Genomic DNA, 17,409 nt, shown 5'->3' on the forward strand with positions numbered 1-17,409 from the left:
CAGAGGGACAGGGAACGTCCCCGCTGTCTGTCCAGGCTGTGAGGGGCTCCCTGAGTCCTTGTCCCAGTCCTAATTAGCTGGAGCAGTTCCTTCAGGAAAGTCACACAGTAGATGGGACCAACAGACCTGGGGCGCAGTGTGGGTTCCTGACCTCCAGTATCTGTTAGCTCCGCTTACTGCCACCCAACAGTGTTCTCCTCGTTGAAATGTGGAATGTTTTATCATCTCACCTCATGAACAGGATGGAATTCCCACAGGAGGCAGGAAAACACAACAAGAGGTTAGCTCTAGAGGACGAACTTTTCACCGTGTCCTGGCTCAGCATGGATGGCAAAGGGCCTGCCCGAGTTCTCCACACTGAGGAAGGATACAGCCTCATGCCCCAGAGGGGTTTGCTCCGACTCCATGGCGTGCGTATGGGAGGCGGAGAGCAGGGAGAACAGGCCCCTGCCTCCGAGAGGTCGCTCCTACTGGGAGCGCCTAACCGGAGTACCAGGGCTCCCAGACACAGTCCCAAGCCATCAGTTCATCCGAACGCACAAACAAGGACCCATAAGGAACACCCGAGGTCAGAAAAGATGCTTGAGATTCTGCAAACCATTGGAGTCACCTTCATTCTGTGTCATCCCTGAGGCTGCAGAAGCTGTGCCAGAAAAAGCCAGAGGCAGGCAGAGCCAGCAGCACAAGGAACGGGACATGCCCAGGGCGAGGACCCAGCGTGGCAGTGCTTCTGACCCCACACCAACCACCCTGGACCTAAACTACCTCCTTTCTTAAAAAGGTGACCAGACAGGTGAGGTGTGTTTGAACCCCCCATATCCAACAATCACTCTCCCTTTCCCCTGGGCCCACCGAGATCCCCCGAAACTCCGAAGGGAGTGTTTCTCAGGATTCTCAGAATATTTTCACTTCATTCTGGGCAGAATGACATAAGGCTGACACCAGCACCCTGAGCCGCTCCAGTGTGGTGGAGGACTGGCAAACATAAGAGTCAAGGTCCCCCAAACCCCAGCTCTGCCCCTGCAGCTGAAATATCCTTCTCCTTCTGTCCTGTGGAAGCAGGCCCCTCCAAGGACCCACATGAAGCTTCCCTCTCTCAAAGCTGGTTCCGAGCCCTCCTCCCCTCACGGCTGCTGAGGACAGGAACCCGCGCCTGGCTCCACAGTAGACGGCACTCACACGAACTTGCCCACACGAACTCCCGCTCTGCCTGGAGAACTGAGCGATTTCCCCCACTAAACAGTACAAGCTGGGCACGGACCAGAGCGTTTGCAGCGGCACTCCTCATAACAGCCAAAAACGGAAAGAATTCAGTTGCCTGACGACCATATACCCGCCAAAGACATTCACACAGGGGAAACGACACAGCAGGGAAAGAATAGACTCGTGCTCTACCAACAACATGTGAACGTCGTAAATGTAATGGTGAGTGGAAGGGGCCAAATGCAGTGACTCCATTTATGTAAACCACTCCAAGATGGCAGAAGGAAGTTGGCAGGGGAAACGCATGTCTGGAAAGAAAGGGGGTGGATTATATGGGTATGTTCACTTATCGAAACCCATCAAGCTGTCCTTATGATCTTCTGTACGTTAGACTGAACCACAAAAAAGAACAAAACAAAAACAAAAAAACCACCATTTTTAAAAGTCAGAGAGTCAAATACCCGTAATTTTATATGGTTCAATCTAATATGCTCAATAGAAAGCTTTGAAAAGTCAATAAAGTAGCGAAACAAACCCCAGAACCACAGTTGCTGAATGTAAACCAGGTCTTCTGAGGGTGGTCATCCCTCAGGCCCTGCCTGGTGGCCTTTGGCGCTACAGCTCCCCAAAGACCCCTCGTCCAAGCTCAGCCTGGGTCCCGCCAGACAGGGTCAATGCCCGCTTACCTCCACACACCAAATGGCCTGCTCAACCCACGCTTCGGGCTGAAGAACTCCCATTCTAAGCCTTATGCTGACAGGCCTGAATCCCATTCTCCCTGTCCTGCTAGTGGCTCTACTCTGGGTTGCACCCACTCATGGGCCAAGTCTAGGATGAGAGCAGGGCTTCAGCCTGGTCAGCTGCATAAGCCTAAATGCCCAGGGACTCTCTGCACAGAAGGGCCCTCCTGGCGGTCCTCTGGTTTCACCCTGGTGACCCAGATGCAACTGGCCACCGTGGGGCTTTCCCTTGCCACAACCCCTTTTCACTAGACATCTGCCTCCTTTGCATGTTGCCCCTCCAATGCAGCACTGTCTCATGCCCTCCCCCAGCCTTTCCCTCCACGCTGTCTTGCCAAAGCAACTCCCTGTATCCCGCACCCTCTCCTTTCCCCCCACTCCCTCTCTCCTCCTCTGGAGCCTCACCTCTATCTTCATTTCTGCCTGCAGCCTTGCCCTCCAGCCCCACTCTGCTTCTCCACAACTTACTGCTCCATTCGTAAAGGACTTCTCAATAGTCACAGTCTATTTCCTCACCACGTACTCACTGCCTGAACAATCTGCATTTGTCTTCTGCTGCCAGTCCCCATCCTACCTCCAGCTCTTTAGAGGACCAGAAACTTCTTTAGTGATCGTGGAAACATTCTGTCTTCTGTAGCAGCAGACACTCCTGACCATTCCCTAATGATGCCCCCCTCCCTCACTGATGGTCCTTCTCGGGCTCTTCAGTTCTGGACACCACTTTTGTCCCTCAGTATCCTCCCCAGAAGGGATGTGACCCACTTTTTTGTTGACCTTCATGAGTATCTAGAAGATTCCTACATTGATGCTTGGCAGTTCAACCATTCTACTGAGTTCAACTAAATTCATCTTTTCTTACCCAAGCTATCACTGCTCCAATGCCTTAATTCTGTCTATGGAGTCATTCTCTGTCCCTCAGGTCAGAAGTCAGCCCTGATCTTTCCTGTTCCTCCATCCTCTTGACCCCATGCTGGTTGAGCCATCGTCACCTCCCTCTTAGACCACTGCAAAAATCTCCCTGCTGGCGTCCACTAGACTGATTTTCCTAAGCCAGCACGTTCAAGATGACACTTCTCATTACCATCAGAATTCTTACCTCCTTTGGCTGATTTTCAGTGCTTTTACACTTTGGTCTTTGTCAGTCTTTCAGCCTCATTTCCTCAGCCCCATTCACAAGGGTCCTAACTAACCACTACTCTTCTCCAGTACCACCCCGTCCACACGTTCTCAAAACAGCAGCTCAGGGACCAGAAAAAGCATGTCTGCTTTTCTCCCATACCCCTTCGCCAGCACACTCCGAACTGCATCCCATCTTCCTTGCAAAGGCACCTGGAATCTCTGGGCCTCTCCTTATGTCATCACCTCGCCACCATTAGGACATTCTATCGAATCCTTTTACCCATTCTTGCCTCTCCAGTTCCCTCACATAGCAGTCAGGGTTTTTAAAGACAGAAGTCAAACAGATCATTTACCTCCTTAAAAAGTTGCCCGGGGCTCCCTATTGCTCTCAGAGGGAGCACATAGCCAGGTCCCTGCTCACCTGCGCAGCACTGACCCTGTGCTCGCCATGTCCAGTAGGTCCCCTTCTCCTTCGTCAGATGCCCTCCGCTCCTTCCACCAGCTGGGCCTTTACCAACTCTGCTCCTTTGCCTGGACTGCTCTTTCTCAGAGTCCTTGTGTGGCTAACGCCTACTCCTCCCTTGAGTCTCAGTTCAAGCGTTCTTTATGTTCCTGTGAAGACCTTTTATTACCACATTCTGTACAGTTGTGAGTCCATGTGTTTCGTGTCTGTCTGGGAGAAGCTGCACAGGAGCAGTCTGTGGTGAGCTCACCGTAACATCCCCAGTGTCTGGCAGAGGGCCTGGCACACAGTGGTCTCAATCCACGTGCACTAAGGAGTAAGACACAGTCCCTGCCCTCAACGATTTCACTGACTGGTAAGGGGACACGCACATAACTAGTATAATACAGGGAGAGAAATGCCAAAACAGACACGTGGCAGAGAGATGAGCACAACGTGAGCAGGTTAAGGGAGGGATGAGAAGGAGCTTTCTGGACAGAAATATGAACCAGCAGAACTCGCTGAGGAAGAGAGAGGTCAACAGGGAGGAAGATCTCAGAGAAGCAAACAGATGAAAGGTCACCCAAGGCCACGTCGGCCAGACCCAGAGTCAACCACTGAAGGATTTCAAGGGGTGGAGAAACTTTGGGAGTCATGTGAAAACAACCTTGGCTGCTATGTTTAGGGTGGACTGTGCATGTTTTTACCCCCAGACCCCTCTCCTGCCTAAGGAGCCCCACACCTCCTCCAGGTGCCACCCCACAGACTTCCCGAATCCAGCTGCCCAGGTGCAGGCCCAGACCACCTCAGAGCATTTGTTTTCTTCTGATGTGCCTTTGCTCCCTCTGTAGCCTGGAATGCCGAGGGCAGAGCTTGTGTCTTAGAACGCTTTGTACTCCCCTTCCGCCTCTCCTAATACAAAGCTTTGACTATGAGTGCTGTTTCGTACTTTGTCTAAGAACGGTTCTGCTTGCCAAGTGTTTAGGAATAGCTCTAGAAGCCCACAGATACTCGATGCCTACCAGGGCCTCGGTGCACAGAAACCTTGCCGACGACACCAGGCCAAGGAAGGGCGCCCCTGCCCACACCCTCACCGAAGCCACCTCAAAGCTGGCGCAGTTGGTGATTCTTGGGTGGGAGGCACCGGACAGATGGGCCCCCGCACACCGGAGCCAGCAGGCAAGCTGGCCTCCCGCCTGCTGCAGGACAGCAGCAGAGCCTGTGCGTCTGCCAAATACTGGCTAGAGGAAGATGGGAGAGGAAGGCCCACGGAGGAGGACATCTGGAGAGCTGTCCCACCTTATTGTCTGCCCAGACAGGACAGACTAGTTAAGGCCTAAGAGACCCAGGTCCCTAGGCCTGACTACTGGAGGCAGCTTGAGAAGCTGAAAGCCAGGAGGGAACCCTGAGGCAAATGAACTGGCCAACAAGAGCAAGAGGCTGAGTCCCTCAGCAAAGTGAAGCAATCCTGAGAAGCGGCCCCAGCTCAGAGCTCATCCAGCACACGGCTTCTGCCAGGGTGGTGCCAGGTCAGCCCTCCACCTTCATCAAGCAATAGACAAAACGCTTTTCCAGAACGAACAGCTGTTAGCGACAGATTTAGGAGGGAATTAATGACGGTGCTCTTCACCGGGAGAGTGCACGAATCTAGAGGGCCCACCCCTAACCCCAAGGGCCACTACCTGCTCGGGAGGTTGGCTTCAGTTCCAGACTCTCTTGATCTGTGGCATCCAGGATCTTGTACTTGCTTTTCCTTTTGGGTTTTCCTTTCTGCCTGAAAAACACAATCCCCCACCGCTGCTCAAGAAGGGGGTTCTGCGTGAGACAGGTAGCTCAGGTGACGGCCAGATTACAGAGAGCGCCCTGTCCCCTGCGAGCTGCCTAACAGGAAGACTGTTTTTTCCCGTGCTTCCCAGCTGAGGGAAGGTGACAGCTGTGACTGGTTCTTCACATACTCCTCACCAATTCCGGGAAGGGAAGGGAACTATGACTGTCTGACCAAGGAGTCACCACTGCACAGTGCAAGGAAGTAGAGATTGGTTAAAAACATAGCCGTAACGGAGTACAAGCTCGCCACGCTCCCCACACGACAGCCTAAGGGAAAGACACGTGGGGCAAGAAAAGCAACTAGACTCAGAAAGCCAACAAAATGAGGAGATGGTGGATTCCTATCCCATAGAACCATTTTCCCCAGTGTGAGATCTGAGCTAATTTTATGTAAAGGGGGGAGTGAGAGGAGGCTGGAGTCAAGAAGTGACTGATATCTGCAGACATCCAAGAAGGCTGTGAAACTTTGTCCTTGGTCAGTTGATCTCTGTAGGAATCTGCCTGTGAATCTTAAACACAGCACAAGCATTTCTATATGTACTTATCTTCTCGAGGTAGGTAGGTAGGTAGGTCGGTTTCAGGTAAAAAAGCAGTTTTGTAAATGTCAGTGATTGGTATGCCCATGTGCAGGGCTCAGCACAGGTGCCTAAGCTGTAGGTCATAGCCGCAAGGGAAGGGAAGCAACATGAAGTCAGACATGCTCCGTGTCTCCCTATTAATCAAGAGAACAAGAAACTGACACTTGAGGGGTAGAGCGTGGAGGAAAGCATTAAACCAAGCTATTAATGGTAATTTTTAAAAATTGTTTTCACTTTGTTTTACGTGCAGTTAAATTGCAGGTTAAATCTCAGCTCTAGGGGCGCCTGGGTGGCTCAGTGGGTTAAGCCACTGCCTTCGGCTCAGGTCATGATCTCAGGGTCCTGGGATCAAGTCCCACATCGGGCTCTCTGCTCAGCAGGGAGCCTGCTTCCTCCTCTCTCTCTCTGCCTGCCTCTCTGCCTACTTGTGGTCTCTCTCTGTCAAATAAATAAATAAAATCTTAAAAAAAATAAAAATAAAAATAAATCTCAGCTCTGCTACTAATTAACTGTGTGTCCATGGACAGGTGAGGCCATTTTCCTGAGCCTACATTTCCTTAGCTGTGAGATGAGAAAAGGGGGTTATATGCATTTAAAAAAAAAAAAAAAAAACACCCAAAATATTATCCTGGTACTTGGCACAAATAATGCAGAAATCATACTTATTAATAATGAAAAACATCTAATAAACATTCCCTAAATACCATAAGACTAGATAAGAAGATTCCAAGATTCTAGTTTAATCATGACTAACCGAAGTCCACAAATATGTGGAAACACGTAGACACATGAATCCCAACTAGAAAGAAGGGCAAAAGAATTGAGAACTCATGTGTTGAGGCAGGTGTGGAGTAGAAACACAGCCCTAGAGAGGTGAGCCAGGCGCACAGATGGGCCCTCCTGCTCCCACCTGGTCATGGCCACACTTCCCAGGCTGCAAATCGGTACAGTGACAGCCACTTGGCTGAGGGAGTGCGCCCCGGTCCTCAGGAGTGGGAGAGGGTGATGAAAGCTTTTTTGCACCTGCCTCAGGCCATGACAGGAAACAAGGGATGCCAAGACTCAGTGTCTTCCGTGTGGAAGATGCCAGATACCTCCCTAATGAATATACAGTTAGAAGCTTTAATGAATTTCCGAAGAGACTCCATCTTACCTCTTACAACAACAGATCACCGTCCAGGACAGGATTCCCAGGGCAACAACAATGACAAAGGAAGCAATGATAACATACAACACGCTCCACTCTGCCAAGAGAAACAAAATGGAGAGGGCTGTGAAGACAGAGGCCAGGAGGGCGGCCTGGGGTGCCCCGGCCTCAGCAGGTGGCTTGGCTCTGCAGACAAGGCAGCCCCACAGCAGCCCAGCACAGGGGAGACCTCGCAGCTGTAGGCAGCAGCCGAAGCTTTCAACCCCCTGCACTGTCCCTGCTGAGCCCGTGGGGCAGAGGGGCAGGCTGTAAGGAGCTTTCTCAGGGGGCGGGGGCATGCAGAAATCTGAGGGCTCCCACTGGGCTGCCGCACAGAGGCACTCCAAAAAGGAGGCCGTGCAGCTGATCCAACCTAGGCTGCAGTTTGCACTCGGTCGGACTTAAGCCTGGTTCTTCGTACAAGCCTGCTGCAGAATCCTGCTCTAACCTGGAGCAGCGTGGAGGAAGGAAGTAAAAGTCCTCTGCAAACAGAACATACACAGAGTTCTCCTCGCTTGCTCATCTGCCTCGGAAACACCACCACCCACCTGCTCAACTCAGAACTACGTTCAGCGCCAAAGCCACTGGCACGTTGCCGAGCAGAAGACTCACCACAGTTGCTGTCTCCATCCCTCAGCTGCACCTTGATGAAGTTCTCCATCCAGAAAGGGTCGCAGATACAGCGTTTGGTGAACGAATCACAGTGGCCATGGTCAGAACAGTTCAACTGGCACGCTGAAAGCAGCGGGAAAGGGGACGGGGGGGACAGGAGTCAGGGCTGGCCCAACGGCTGCCAGCGCACATGAGGATGGAACTGCGGTGCCCCTGCCTGGGGGCCTCTGCCGGCATGCACGCCGCCCGGCCACGGTGATGGTCACAGGCAGATCAGGCAGCAGTAGGGAGCAAGGCCACTGGCACAGTCCAGCTGTCCTGCTTTGCTGCCGCTCCCTGTGGGAAGTTCTTAATCTCTCAGCGCCCACAGACCCCTTCTGTGCATCACATTAATGCCAAAATAAAATATACAGTATTATGAAGGAAAGCAATGATATTGCACATTTTTGAAATATTTAATAATGTAGTAATATATGTGTGTCTTTATGAAAACATTAAGTAACCAGATCTAGCAGTGGGTCTAAGAACTGCCATAATTTTGAAGTAATGATGAGTAAAAATGACGTTTTGTCATGTAATGTGCTATGAAATTACCTGTGATTTCTACTGCCTTAAAAGTCACAGGTTCAGTTAATACTACTGGGGTTTTTGCCTACCTTCACAATAGCAGGAAGTAATAGATTTCAGTTAGAGGTGGGTGAAAATAAAGACGTCATTTTTTCTCATTCAAGCTCCCAGCCCACTACTCTGACCACTGTCTCACGGGCCCATGGAACCCAGGTGAAGAACCCCTGCACCGAGTCGGGACGCTTTCAGGACACTGCTGGTGGAGCAAAGTGACTGTTTCCGTGCTCCTCGAAAACAGGAGACGAAGCCTGGGGACAGCGGGGCTGCGGGGAGCTGTGGGCTCTGGGTAGGCTCTTCTTCCCAGCTGCCCATGATTACTCACTGACAGTATTGATTTCCAGAGCTCTGAATATCAGGAAGTCTGCCTTTTGCTTCCGCAGCTCACTCTTGAGCATCGCTGCCACTTCATGGCCTTTGAAGATCTGGTGGGGAGGCTCGTTTTGAACAAAAAATACCATCTTGGTGCTGCAGAGACACGCGAAAATGTGAGTGAGCGGAAGCCGTGCCCAGCAGGGGCAGCTACATTCGCTACAGAGCACCGCACGCTGTGCTGGACACTAGGCTAAGCTGCTCTCCGTGTCCTCTCCATTTCACAGAGGACAGTGTGGGCTCGGAAGGGTTAAGTAACTTGCAAGGATCACAGAGTTAATCATGGCAGAGCCAAATCCCAATGTTGAGATGTCTGACTCCAAAACTTGTGCTTTCAGCAATGCCCTAAGCTGTCCCAGCTCACAAGAGGACTTATTCCAAACCAGTCACTGGAGGTCAGGAAAACGGGGATTTGTTTGGTTACTACGTGTCTGCTGCCAGCCTTTAAAACAGCTGAGACTGTAGTGTGGGGCTGTGTGTGTCTTAATCTCTGTGTGTGTGTTTATGTCTAGGTTACCTGTAAGACAGACCACAGTGCCCTGAAAAATGTCTGCTGTCGGACAGCATCAAAGCATTATCCATGGGAGCACCTGTGTGGCTCAGTCGGTTAAGCGTCTGCCTTCAGCTAAGGTCATGATTCCGGGGTCTTGGGATCGAGCCCTGCATCAGGCTCCCTGCTTGTGCTCTCTCAAATAAATAAATTCTTTTTAAAAAGCGCATAATCCATGGATCAGAACAGTCAAATGATCATTACTACAATAGCAACAAGAAAGACCTGACACAGTGGTGTGGTTGGTGCAAGATAATGCTACCCCATGTCCAGAATCTGTTTGCTTTTCTGTCAGTTTCTGTCCAAGGCAGACCATGTTTGACCTCACATTTATGTGGGCACAAAGTCTGTTCTCTATGCCTCGGTCTTCATTTCAGGGAGCCCATGACTCCACAGCACTCTCACAGCCAAACCTTTGTAATCAGTGGGTCACACTGGGTTGTAAGTGCATCCAAGAAAGCGATCCCCTTGGCACACAGGGTGGCTGCTGGGACCCGGAGGCCCCGGATCAGTTCCTTCCGGTAAAGCAGCCTCATCGATTTAACCCAAAGTGCCCCACACATGGCATTGCTTCCTGTGTTGGTACGACATAACCTGTTGGGAAGCACTGTCATAAAAGACTTTCTGTAAGTTTGCTGTGCGGCGAGATGAATAGTGGGGTATTATAAATTCCAGAATCTAAAAACAAACCTTTGCCATAAAGGATCTGTGGTTCACTTCTCATTATTTTCTCCCAGTTACCTAATCCATGCTGACAATTTCAATTCCTCTCTCTATACCAGTAACCCTCAAACCTTCACCTCTTCTCTCCTTGTCTCTCTTGACTGACCACATCTACAAAAGCTTGCTAGAATACCCACCCCATCTCTCTCTCAGGCACTTCCAATCCAACAGGTCTCAAACTTAAAATAAGCACCAACTGAGCACTCTCTGTGTGGTAGGGACTGTATAAACATCCTCTTATTTAATTCTCAGTAACAACCCTATGAAAGGGGACTCGCATTTTTATAAGTGCACACTAGGTTCAGAGAGGGGAAGTGCCTTGTTCATCATCCCAGAGCTGACACTGACAGGTTTGTCTGGTGTCAGCCCTGTGCTCTTTCCCACTGTGGTAGATTCCCTGCACGCCCATCCTCCTCCTGAATTCCTCAACTAGGCCAATCAGTCCAAGCCAGAAACCCAGAACCACTGTGACCCTGCATCCTCGTCCAGATGCAGTGAGGGTAAGTGTGCCAGCAAACCCTTTCGGGACACTTCCAGCAGCACACCTGCTCAAGAATCAGCATTGCGTCTGCCCTGATCCCCACCAGCTCCGGTCAATCTAAGCAGCCACTCGCCCTGTTCTTACTCTCAGGCAGCCAGCAGAGCTTAAAGAGAAAGCCCTAGTCATCACGCTCTGATCCAGTGAGCCCCAACTGTGTGCATGTAGAGAGCTCTGAGGTTTCAGGTGCCCAGACCTCACTCCGGACCAACTGAATTCTCATCTTGGGGGGTGAGGCACAGCTAATGGCATATTCGGTAAAAACTCCCTGTGTGGGGAGACAAACCATGCAAGACTGTGGACTCTGAAAAACAATCTGAGCATTCTGGAGGGGCGGGGGGAGGGAGGTTGGGTGAGCCTGGTGGTGGGTATTGTGGAGGGCACGGATTGCATGGAGCACTGGGTGTGGTGCATAAACAATGAATTCTGGAACACTGAAAAGAAATTTAAAAAATAAATAAAAATTTAAAAAACAACAACAACAACCACCTCCAGGTGTTCTGTCATGTAGCTGGAGTTGGGAACCACCACTCTCATCTCCTGTCTCTAACTTTGCCTGAGACCTCAATACCGCTCAGAGCCAAAACCCTTTTCTGGAACTCCTGTTCCCAACCTTTACCATTTTCCTCAGGCTACCCACCTCCTTCTCACCTCCTCAAAGCAGATGGCCTTGCCTCCAGTTTCAGAGACAAAACCCAGCACACTGGTACCAATGCTGTCAGACACCAACCTGTGTGCTTCAGAATCCAGCCGTCATAGCACAGCTGCCCGCCCTTCCTCCCCCCTCCAGAGAGACTGCTGCTGCTGCTCCGCCCACAGCTGGGCCCCCAGACCTGCCCCCTTTGGAAGCAGCCTCTACCTTCTACGTTTCCTCTGCACCTTCCCTCAGTCTATAAAGGTGCTCGAGTATCTCCTGTCTTTGAAAGGTGTTCTTGCAACCTCCCATCTTCTCTTCGGCTCCAGCCTCGTCCTATTTACCATCTCTGTATCCTCCAACCATGACATGAATTTGCCTTCTGTCCCCAACATCAAAGTAAGATCCTCTCACTGTACTTCTAATGATCTCCCAATCAAAAAGCCAAAAGCCTGTTTTATGTCCTCATCATACTCTTCCTCTGTGGCATCTGAACCCTTTGGCAGCCCCCACCTGCCAGCAGACTGCTCCCATCTGCTTTTCCTCCCGCCTCTACTATTGGTTCCCAGTTTCCTTTGCTGGCTCTTCTTTCCTTGCCTCCTCCTTAAATACTGGGGTTCTCTGGCACGCCGGACACTCCCCCAGTGTGACTCATCTGTCCTCATGGCTTTGATTCCTGCCTGTGTGCCGTGACTCCCTACCTCTGGCTTTTTTTCCCACCCCAAGTTCCAACCTATACTTGCCACTGTCTGATGAAATATCTCTACATATCACCCATGAGACACCCAAAATGCAACAGTCAAAATTGAACTCATGATCTTTTCTTTGAAACTGATTCCTTCTGAATCCCTAACTTCAGTAAATGTGTCCACTATCCATCCAGGCATGTAAACCTAAAGCCTTCGGTTTGATGCTTCATTCACCTTCATCCCCAAAGGATCCCCAAGTCCTTCTGATTTACCTTTGTTTTCTTTTCATTTCTTCTCCTCTTCTGTTATTCCATTGCCACTACCTTAACTTAGGTTTTATTACCTTTTTACTAAACTAGTTCTAGGCTCCCCAACCCTGCGTCTCTCCCTATTTTGGTGTAGCCTCCATAGTACTGGTCTTCCTAAAACAAAACAAAAACCCAAATTTTCTTGCTTCAAAAACAAAACAAAAACTTCACACATATAAAACTTGAGTCCTCCCCGCCTTCCCAAACTTTTATAAAAACGAAACTCCTTGGCTTGCTTGTGACTGTTGCCCATCTGCACAGCTGGTCTCATCTCCCCCCTTGTCCTGGGGCCTAGGAAGTGCTCTGAACCAAAGGACTTCTTCCAGGGGAAACTCGGTACTTTCATATCACAGGACCATGGCTCATGCTATTCCCCTCTTATGAATTTCCTCTGAGTCTTTCTATGCTTGCTCGGTGGAAAATCCTGCCCCTACTCTTCTGAAAGAATTAATTGGCCTTGCCTGTGTCTCCGTGATACCTCAGTCTGTCAAATTCACCCTGTATTAATGTTATATGCTTATTCTGACTGTCTTCCCTACTAGACTATGACCTGGTACCTAACACCCTGCTACAATATCTAATACTGAGTATGTGACCTGTGCTAGAAGAGACAAGTTCATTCAAGGAACGGAAACCATGAGCAGTTCTTGGTCAGAGAGCCCACCCTTCTCTATCTACCCACACTACTTCTCAGCTCAATTGGGAAGCCCAGGGGGCCCCTGGTCTTGCCTTTTCACACACACACACCCCCATTTCCCAGCTACCTCTGCTCTGTGTATGGCTGAATCTTTTGCACAATGATGTCGGAATCCAGCACCCCCAGGAGGACTCCAATCTGGCGGATGAACATCCCTTTCAGCCTCTCAGTTAGCTGACTGACGTTGACATCCAAGATGATCTCCACCAGGTGGTTTTTCCTGGGATCTGGAAAGCACGTGAATCAGTCATGGCTTTGGAAGGAGGAGTGTGAACACAGACCTGCCACTGTGCATCCGTTCTGGCACAGGAGCGAAAGCAGTGAGAGCATTCAGGAATGCAACTGACCTCCTGCAAGTGGAAAGGGACTAGACTGAACTGCCAGTAATGTAATCGAGGGCTGACGTGGAGAGCTCTATGCCATCCGGACAACTACCACACGTGAGCTGGGCATCGGGCCATAGCAGGGAGACCACAGGTTTGGTGAAAGGAGTGCGGAAGAGAACACTTCGAGGTCTGGTCTAAAAGCTTCTGCCCTGGGGCGCCCGAGGTGGCTCAGTTGGTTAAGCGTCAGACTCTTGGTTTGGCTCAGGTCATGCTCTCAAGGTCACAAAGGCATCAGGCTCCCCACTCACTGGGGAATCTGCACAAAGGTTTCTCGCCCTCTACCCTTCCCCCCGCTCTCTCTCTCAAATAAATAAAATCTTTAATAATAATAATAATAAAAGCTTTTTCCCAGTTGACTTTGCTGAGCTCTCCAGGCTGAGTGGGGGATATCTACAATCTCTCCACAATCTAGTTTTCAATGACTTGCTATGCTTTGTCTACAACAATGAGAGGGAAAATGTTCATCTCAACAATCTTACTGATAATGGAATTGTATCAGCCCTACAGGTTTGAAGACAGTAAATACACAAAAAATCTGGGTGGTCAAGAGACAAGGACTTCCCTAGAGCAATATCAGAGCACGATGTTCTTGTAACTCTAGAACTGGGAGACCACTATCCTTCATTTCTGATTGTGTCCTAGAGACTGCTCTGCACTTGGAACTTAAAAGCGATTATTCAGAATACCTTATTCCCATAACTGGATGCACCATTTGCCTGTCCTGATGTATCATTTACATAATTAGTAGACTATTTGTGATCTGATTTGAAACACAGAAGAGACTTTATCGTGTCTTGGCTGTTGTCCTTCATAGAGGCAGGACAAGGACTAGAAGATCCGCCAAGATCCCTTCCCATCTAAGACATCTGTACATGAGCTTGGCCTATATAACAAAGAGTAGATTGAAAGTTAATACCTTCTCATCAGATGCTCAGGAATTTATAAAGCTCTACCCCACCCCACACTCCTTCCCTAATACCAAATCAGCCTCAAAGCAAAATAAAAACACGGTTCTATTTAAGAAAGAAATTTTATTTCTGAAAATCTGAAAAATGTAAAGGATACCAGTTACTTTACCTTCCCTGGGCTGTCAGATAAAGCCTGAGGCTCAACTTATAAAAATAAATTGTTTTCTGCAGCTGGGTGGTGATGAGACATCATGACTCAAGTTATTCCTGTGCTCAGATTCCCGAAGCACCCAGAGCCCTCTCTCATCCATCACAGGGACAGGAGGGAGTGCTGGACCAGGGACATGAGGGCCTGGCTCTGACACAACTGTTGTGTGACACTGAGCAAGCCTTGCCCTCTGGGAGTCTCCGTTTCTCCATCGGAAATGGGGGGGTGGAGCAGGGGTCCATAATCCTGCGTGGGGAGGAGGGGTACTGTTGAAACAGAGTCCAAGGATTTTTCAGCTCAGGGTTTCTCAGGCGTTTAGAAGCTGGCTTTGCCACCTGTCTCTGTCCTACCGAGGGAAAGGGGCCCAGGTCTGAGGTCCTGCTGGGCTAGGCCAGCACTCCCAGCCAGTCCCAGTGCTAAATGAACTCACCAGGCTTCACCTCCACGGTAGTCCGATCCATGTCACTCTCCCCCTTCGCATCAGTCACGTGCAGGTGAAATGTGTAGGTGCCCTCAACCAGGTTCGAAAGAAAGAGGATTGGGTGGTGGTCAGAGTGATTTAGCACCTCCTGTGGGGTTGAACAACACTGGCTACACCAAAGGGCAAAACAGACTCCTTTTGTGGGGTTGGGTGCTGTTATAACTAAGCTCCCTCTGGGCAGCTCCTGCTTTATAAAAGCTTTGCAGCCCACAGATGCAAGATTAGGGCATCCAGTTCAGCTCAGGTCCTGATCCTAGGTTCTTGGGATCGAGCCCCGCATCAGGCTCTCTGCTCAGCGGGGAGCCTGCTTCCCCCTTTCTCTCTGCCTACTTGTGATCTCTGTCAGTCAAATAAATAAATAAATAATCTTTAAAAAAAAAAAAAAATTAGGGCATCCTAGCTTGCAGAGCAATGCTAGGCAAATCATTTGGGTTCCCTGAATTTCAGAGGGCAATCCAGGTTTGACATAAGAGACCACCCCTCACCCATGTTGAAACAGATCCTGGAATGTTTGGCTCAGTTTCCTCTCCCCATCTCATCACATTGACCCTGTGTAGCTCTCTGGTTCCTGACACTTACCCCTGCTGCTGGGCTCCCTTCATCTCGGGTCCAGAGGTAGCTGACTATTCCCTTGTCATCTGACGACTTGGAGCCATCCAGCTCTGCTGTGTCCGTGGGCAGGGTAATCACTACATTCCCAGTTATCTTGGCTACAGGCGGTTTGTTCATTTCTAACCAAAGAGATATAAGTGAAATAACATTCTGGAAAAGAAAGAATGCTTCTTCATGATGCTTAGGGGGAAATTAACATCGAAAGTATCTGAAACGGAGAAAGCTATCATAAGCACCTATTCATGCCAGCACCTAACAGCAGAGCGGGGTTTTTTTTGACAATGAGCTATTGGGGGTTAGGACCCAGTGAAGACCAGGCTTCAGTTCCCCTCTCTCCATGGTAATAAAACCCAGCCCAGCAAAATGTTTTTCTGACATCGTCCAGCAGAGAGGGCTGAGTCTTCTCCTGGGCCCTCCTAGCAGCTTCCCTGAAAGGGTTCCATGTGTCTTCTCGGGAAGCATGTGGTGACTAGATACAGAGACCCCAACTGGGCTAAAAAGCCTTACACTTTAGATTTCACGTAGCTGATTCTCTTCAAAATATGACCTAAAAATGTTATTTTTTCAACATCTTCTTTTATTCCTTAATACTCTAACAGAGAGAGAGGGAAAAAAAAAAAAAAAAAAAAAGACCTCTCTTCCTCTGGGCCCCAGCTGCAGCCTTGTTTACTCAGGTGTGCAGTCTCTAGCAGCTGAGCACGGACACCCTAGCAGGAGTGACCCTCATGCCTCTTACAGCCCTCCCCCAGGGCCATTGTCGGTCTGGGCCTGCAAACCTCAGCAAACCCACAGACTCCTGCCTCATGCTGGCATCCCGTCCACAGGCTCACAGAGTACCACAGGAAACTAAGGGCATGACAGTCATTCTAAGGCCTGACAGCAGGTGTCACTGCAGCCAGCAAGAGAACCACAGAAACCCCAGGGCTTAGCAGTGGAGGCAAAATAAAAATGCAAAGGAAAAAAAAAAACAAATTCTTTCCCTATTCAACTGAGAAGGAAGGTGGGGGACAAGAAGTTAAAATTCACCTTGCATTCACTCCCAACTAAAGGCTGTTTTAGAAGCACATAACAGCTGCCCTTCTCCCCAGTTTACCCCGCCACCCCTTATCTCTGGTCAATTTCTGCTGCCAAAAAAGGAGATGCCCAGTTCCTCAGGTATCTGACCCAGAGACTGCACCAACCCAAGGGCAGGAAGGTACCTTCTTTGACAATGACATTCACAGAACTTTGGCTTTGCAGGTTTCTCTCATCTTTGACAGTCAAGGTGAACACATAGGTTCCTACTTGGAGCCCCGTCACAGTGGCGACACTGCTGTTAGCATTCTCAAGCTGCACGCCATCAGGTCCCCTGGACAAAGACAGAAACCAGAGGGTGGAGTTGTACCTGTTGGCTATTCTCCTGTCCCTGACTCAGCAGGAGCAGACAATTACTGCCTCAGCCGAGACACGAACTATTGTTTCCCAGCCCTTGAGAGGGCATGTTTAAAAATATTCCATTTGGACAGAGCGTCATTTCGCCCCAAAATACAGGCTCCCCTGCCGATCAGAAAATTCCATTCACCAGCTTTCAAACATGTCTGGCTTTATCCTTTCTATGAATTTCTAGAACATTCAAACTCTTTGCTGTTCCAGTTTGTAAGGGGAAGAAAGTGCTTCTGAGCAGGTCTCTGATCAAAAGAATGATTTCAGAGTGATGTTTCTGAAAAGCATTTCTGGCCCAGTAGTTGGTTCAGCTCTTGCCAGCAAAGGAGCAGGATGCGTTTCTTAATCACACGCCAAACTCCCTCCTACTAAAAAGCCAAGGAAAGGAAATGGGCCAAGGCTGCAGAGGATCTCTCAGCAAAACCATCCTCATCTCAGCAGCTCTAAAGCCAAGCTCCCTGCAGCTCCTGGACAGTGGTACAGAGGACCCCGGACACCCTGCAGCCTTCCTCCACCCCTGGGGCCTCACACAGCAGCCTGAAGCCAGGGA

The 17,409-nt window shown here is 49.8% G+C and overlaps 1 protein-coding gene across 5 annotated transcripts in view; it reads right to left on the reverse strand.

Moving 5' to 3' along the window:
* Window positions 1-17,409, reverse strand: part of KIAA0319L (KIAA0319 like) — a 90,699-nt gene that overhangs the window by 1,327 nt on the left and 71,963 nt on the right. For 4 of the 5 annotated variants that reach the window (XM_059377234.1, XM_059377235.1, XM_059377233.1 and 1 more), the window contains 8 exons: window positions 16,637-16,785; window positions 15,405-15,556; window positions 14,775-14,913; window positions 12,910-13,069; window positions 8,657-8,799; window positions 7,708-7,830; window positions 7,063-7,153; window positions 5,187-5,278 (listed from right to left, as the gene is read on the reverse strand). In XM_059377234.1, coding sequence (XP_059233217.1) covers window positions 5,187-5,278; window positions 7,063-7,153; window positions 7,708-7,830; window positions 8,657-8,799; window positions 12,910-13,069; window positions 14,775-14,913; window positions 15,405-15,556; window positions 16,637-16,785 — 1,049 coding nt within the window. Of the gene's footprint in view, window positions 1-5,186; window positions 5,279-7,062; window positions 7,154-7,707; window positions 7,831-8,656; window positions 8,800-12,909; window positions 13,070-14,279; window positions 14,591-14,774; window positions 14,914-15,404; window positions 15,557-16,636; window positions 16,786-17,409 lie in introns of those variants that run through there. The other variant, XM_059377236.1, reaches the window with a different exon arrangement.

Source organism: Mustela nigripes, chromosome 14, assembly GCF_022355385.1.
Source record: "Mustela nigripes isolate SB6536 chromosome 14, MUSNIG.SB6536, whole genome shotgun sequence".
Taxonomy (NCBI): Eukaryota; Metazoa; Chordata; class Mammalia; order Carnivora; family Mustelidae; genus Mustela; species Mustela nigripes.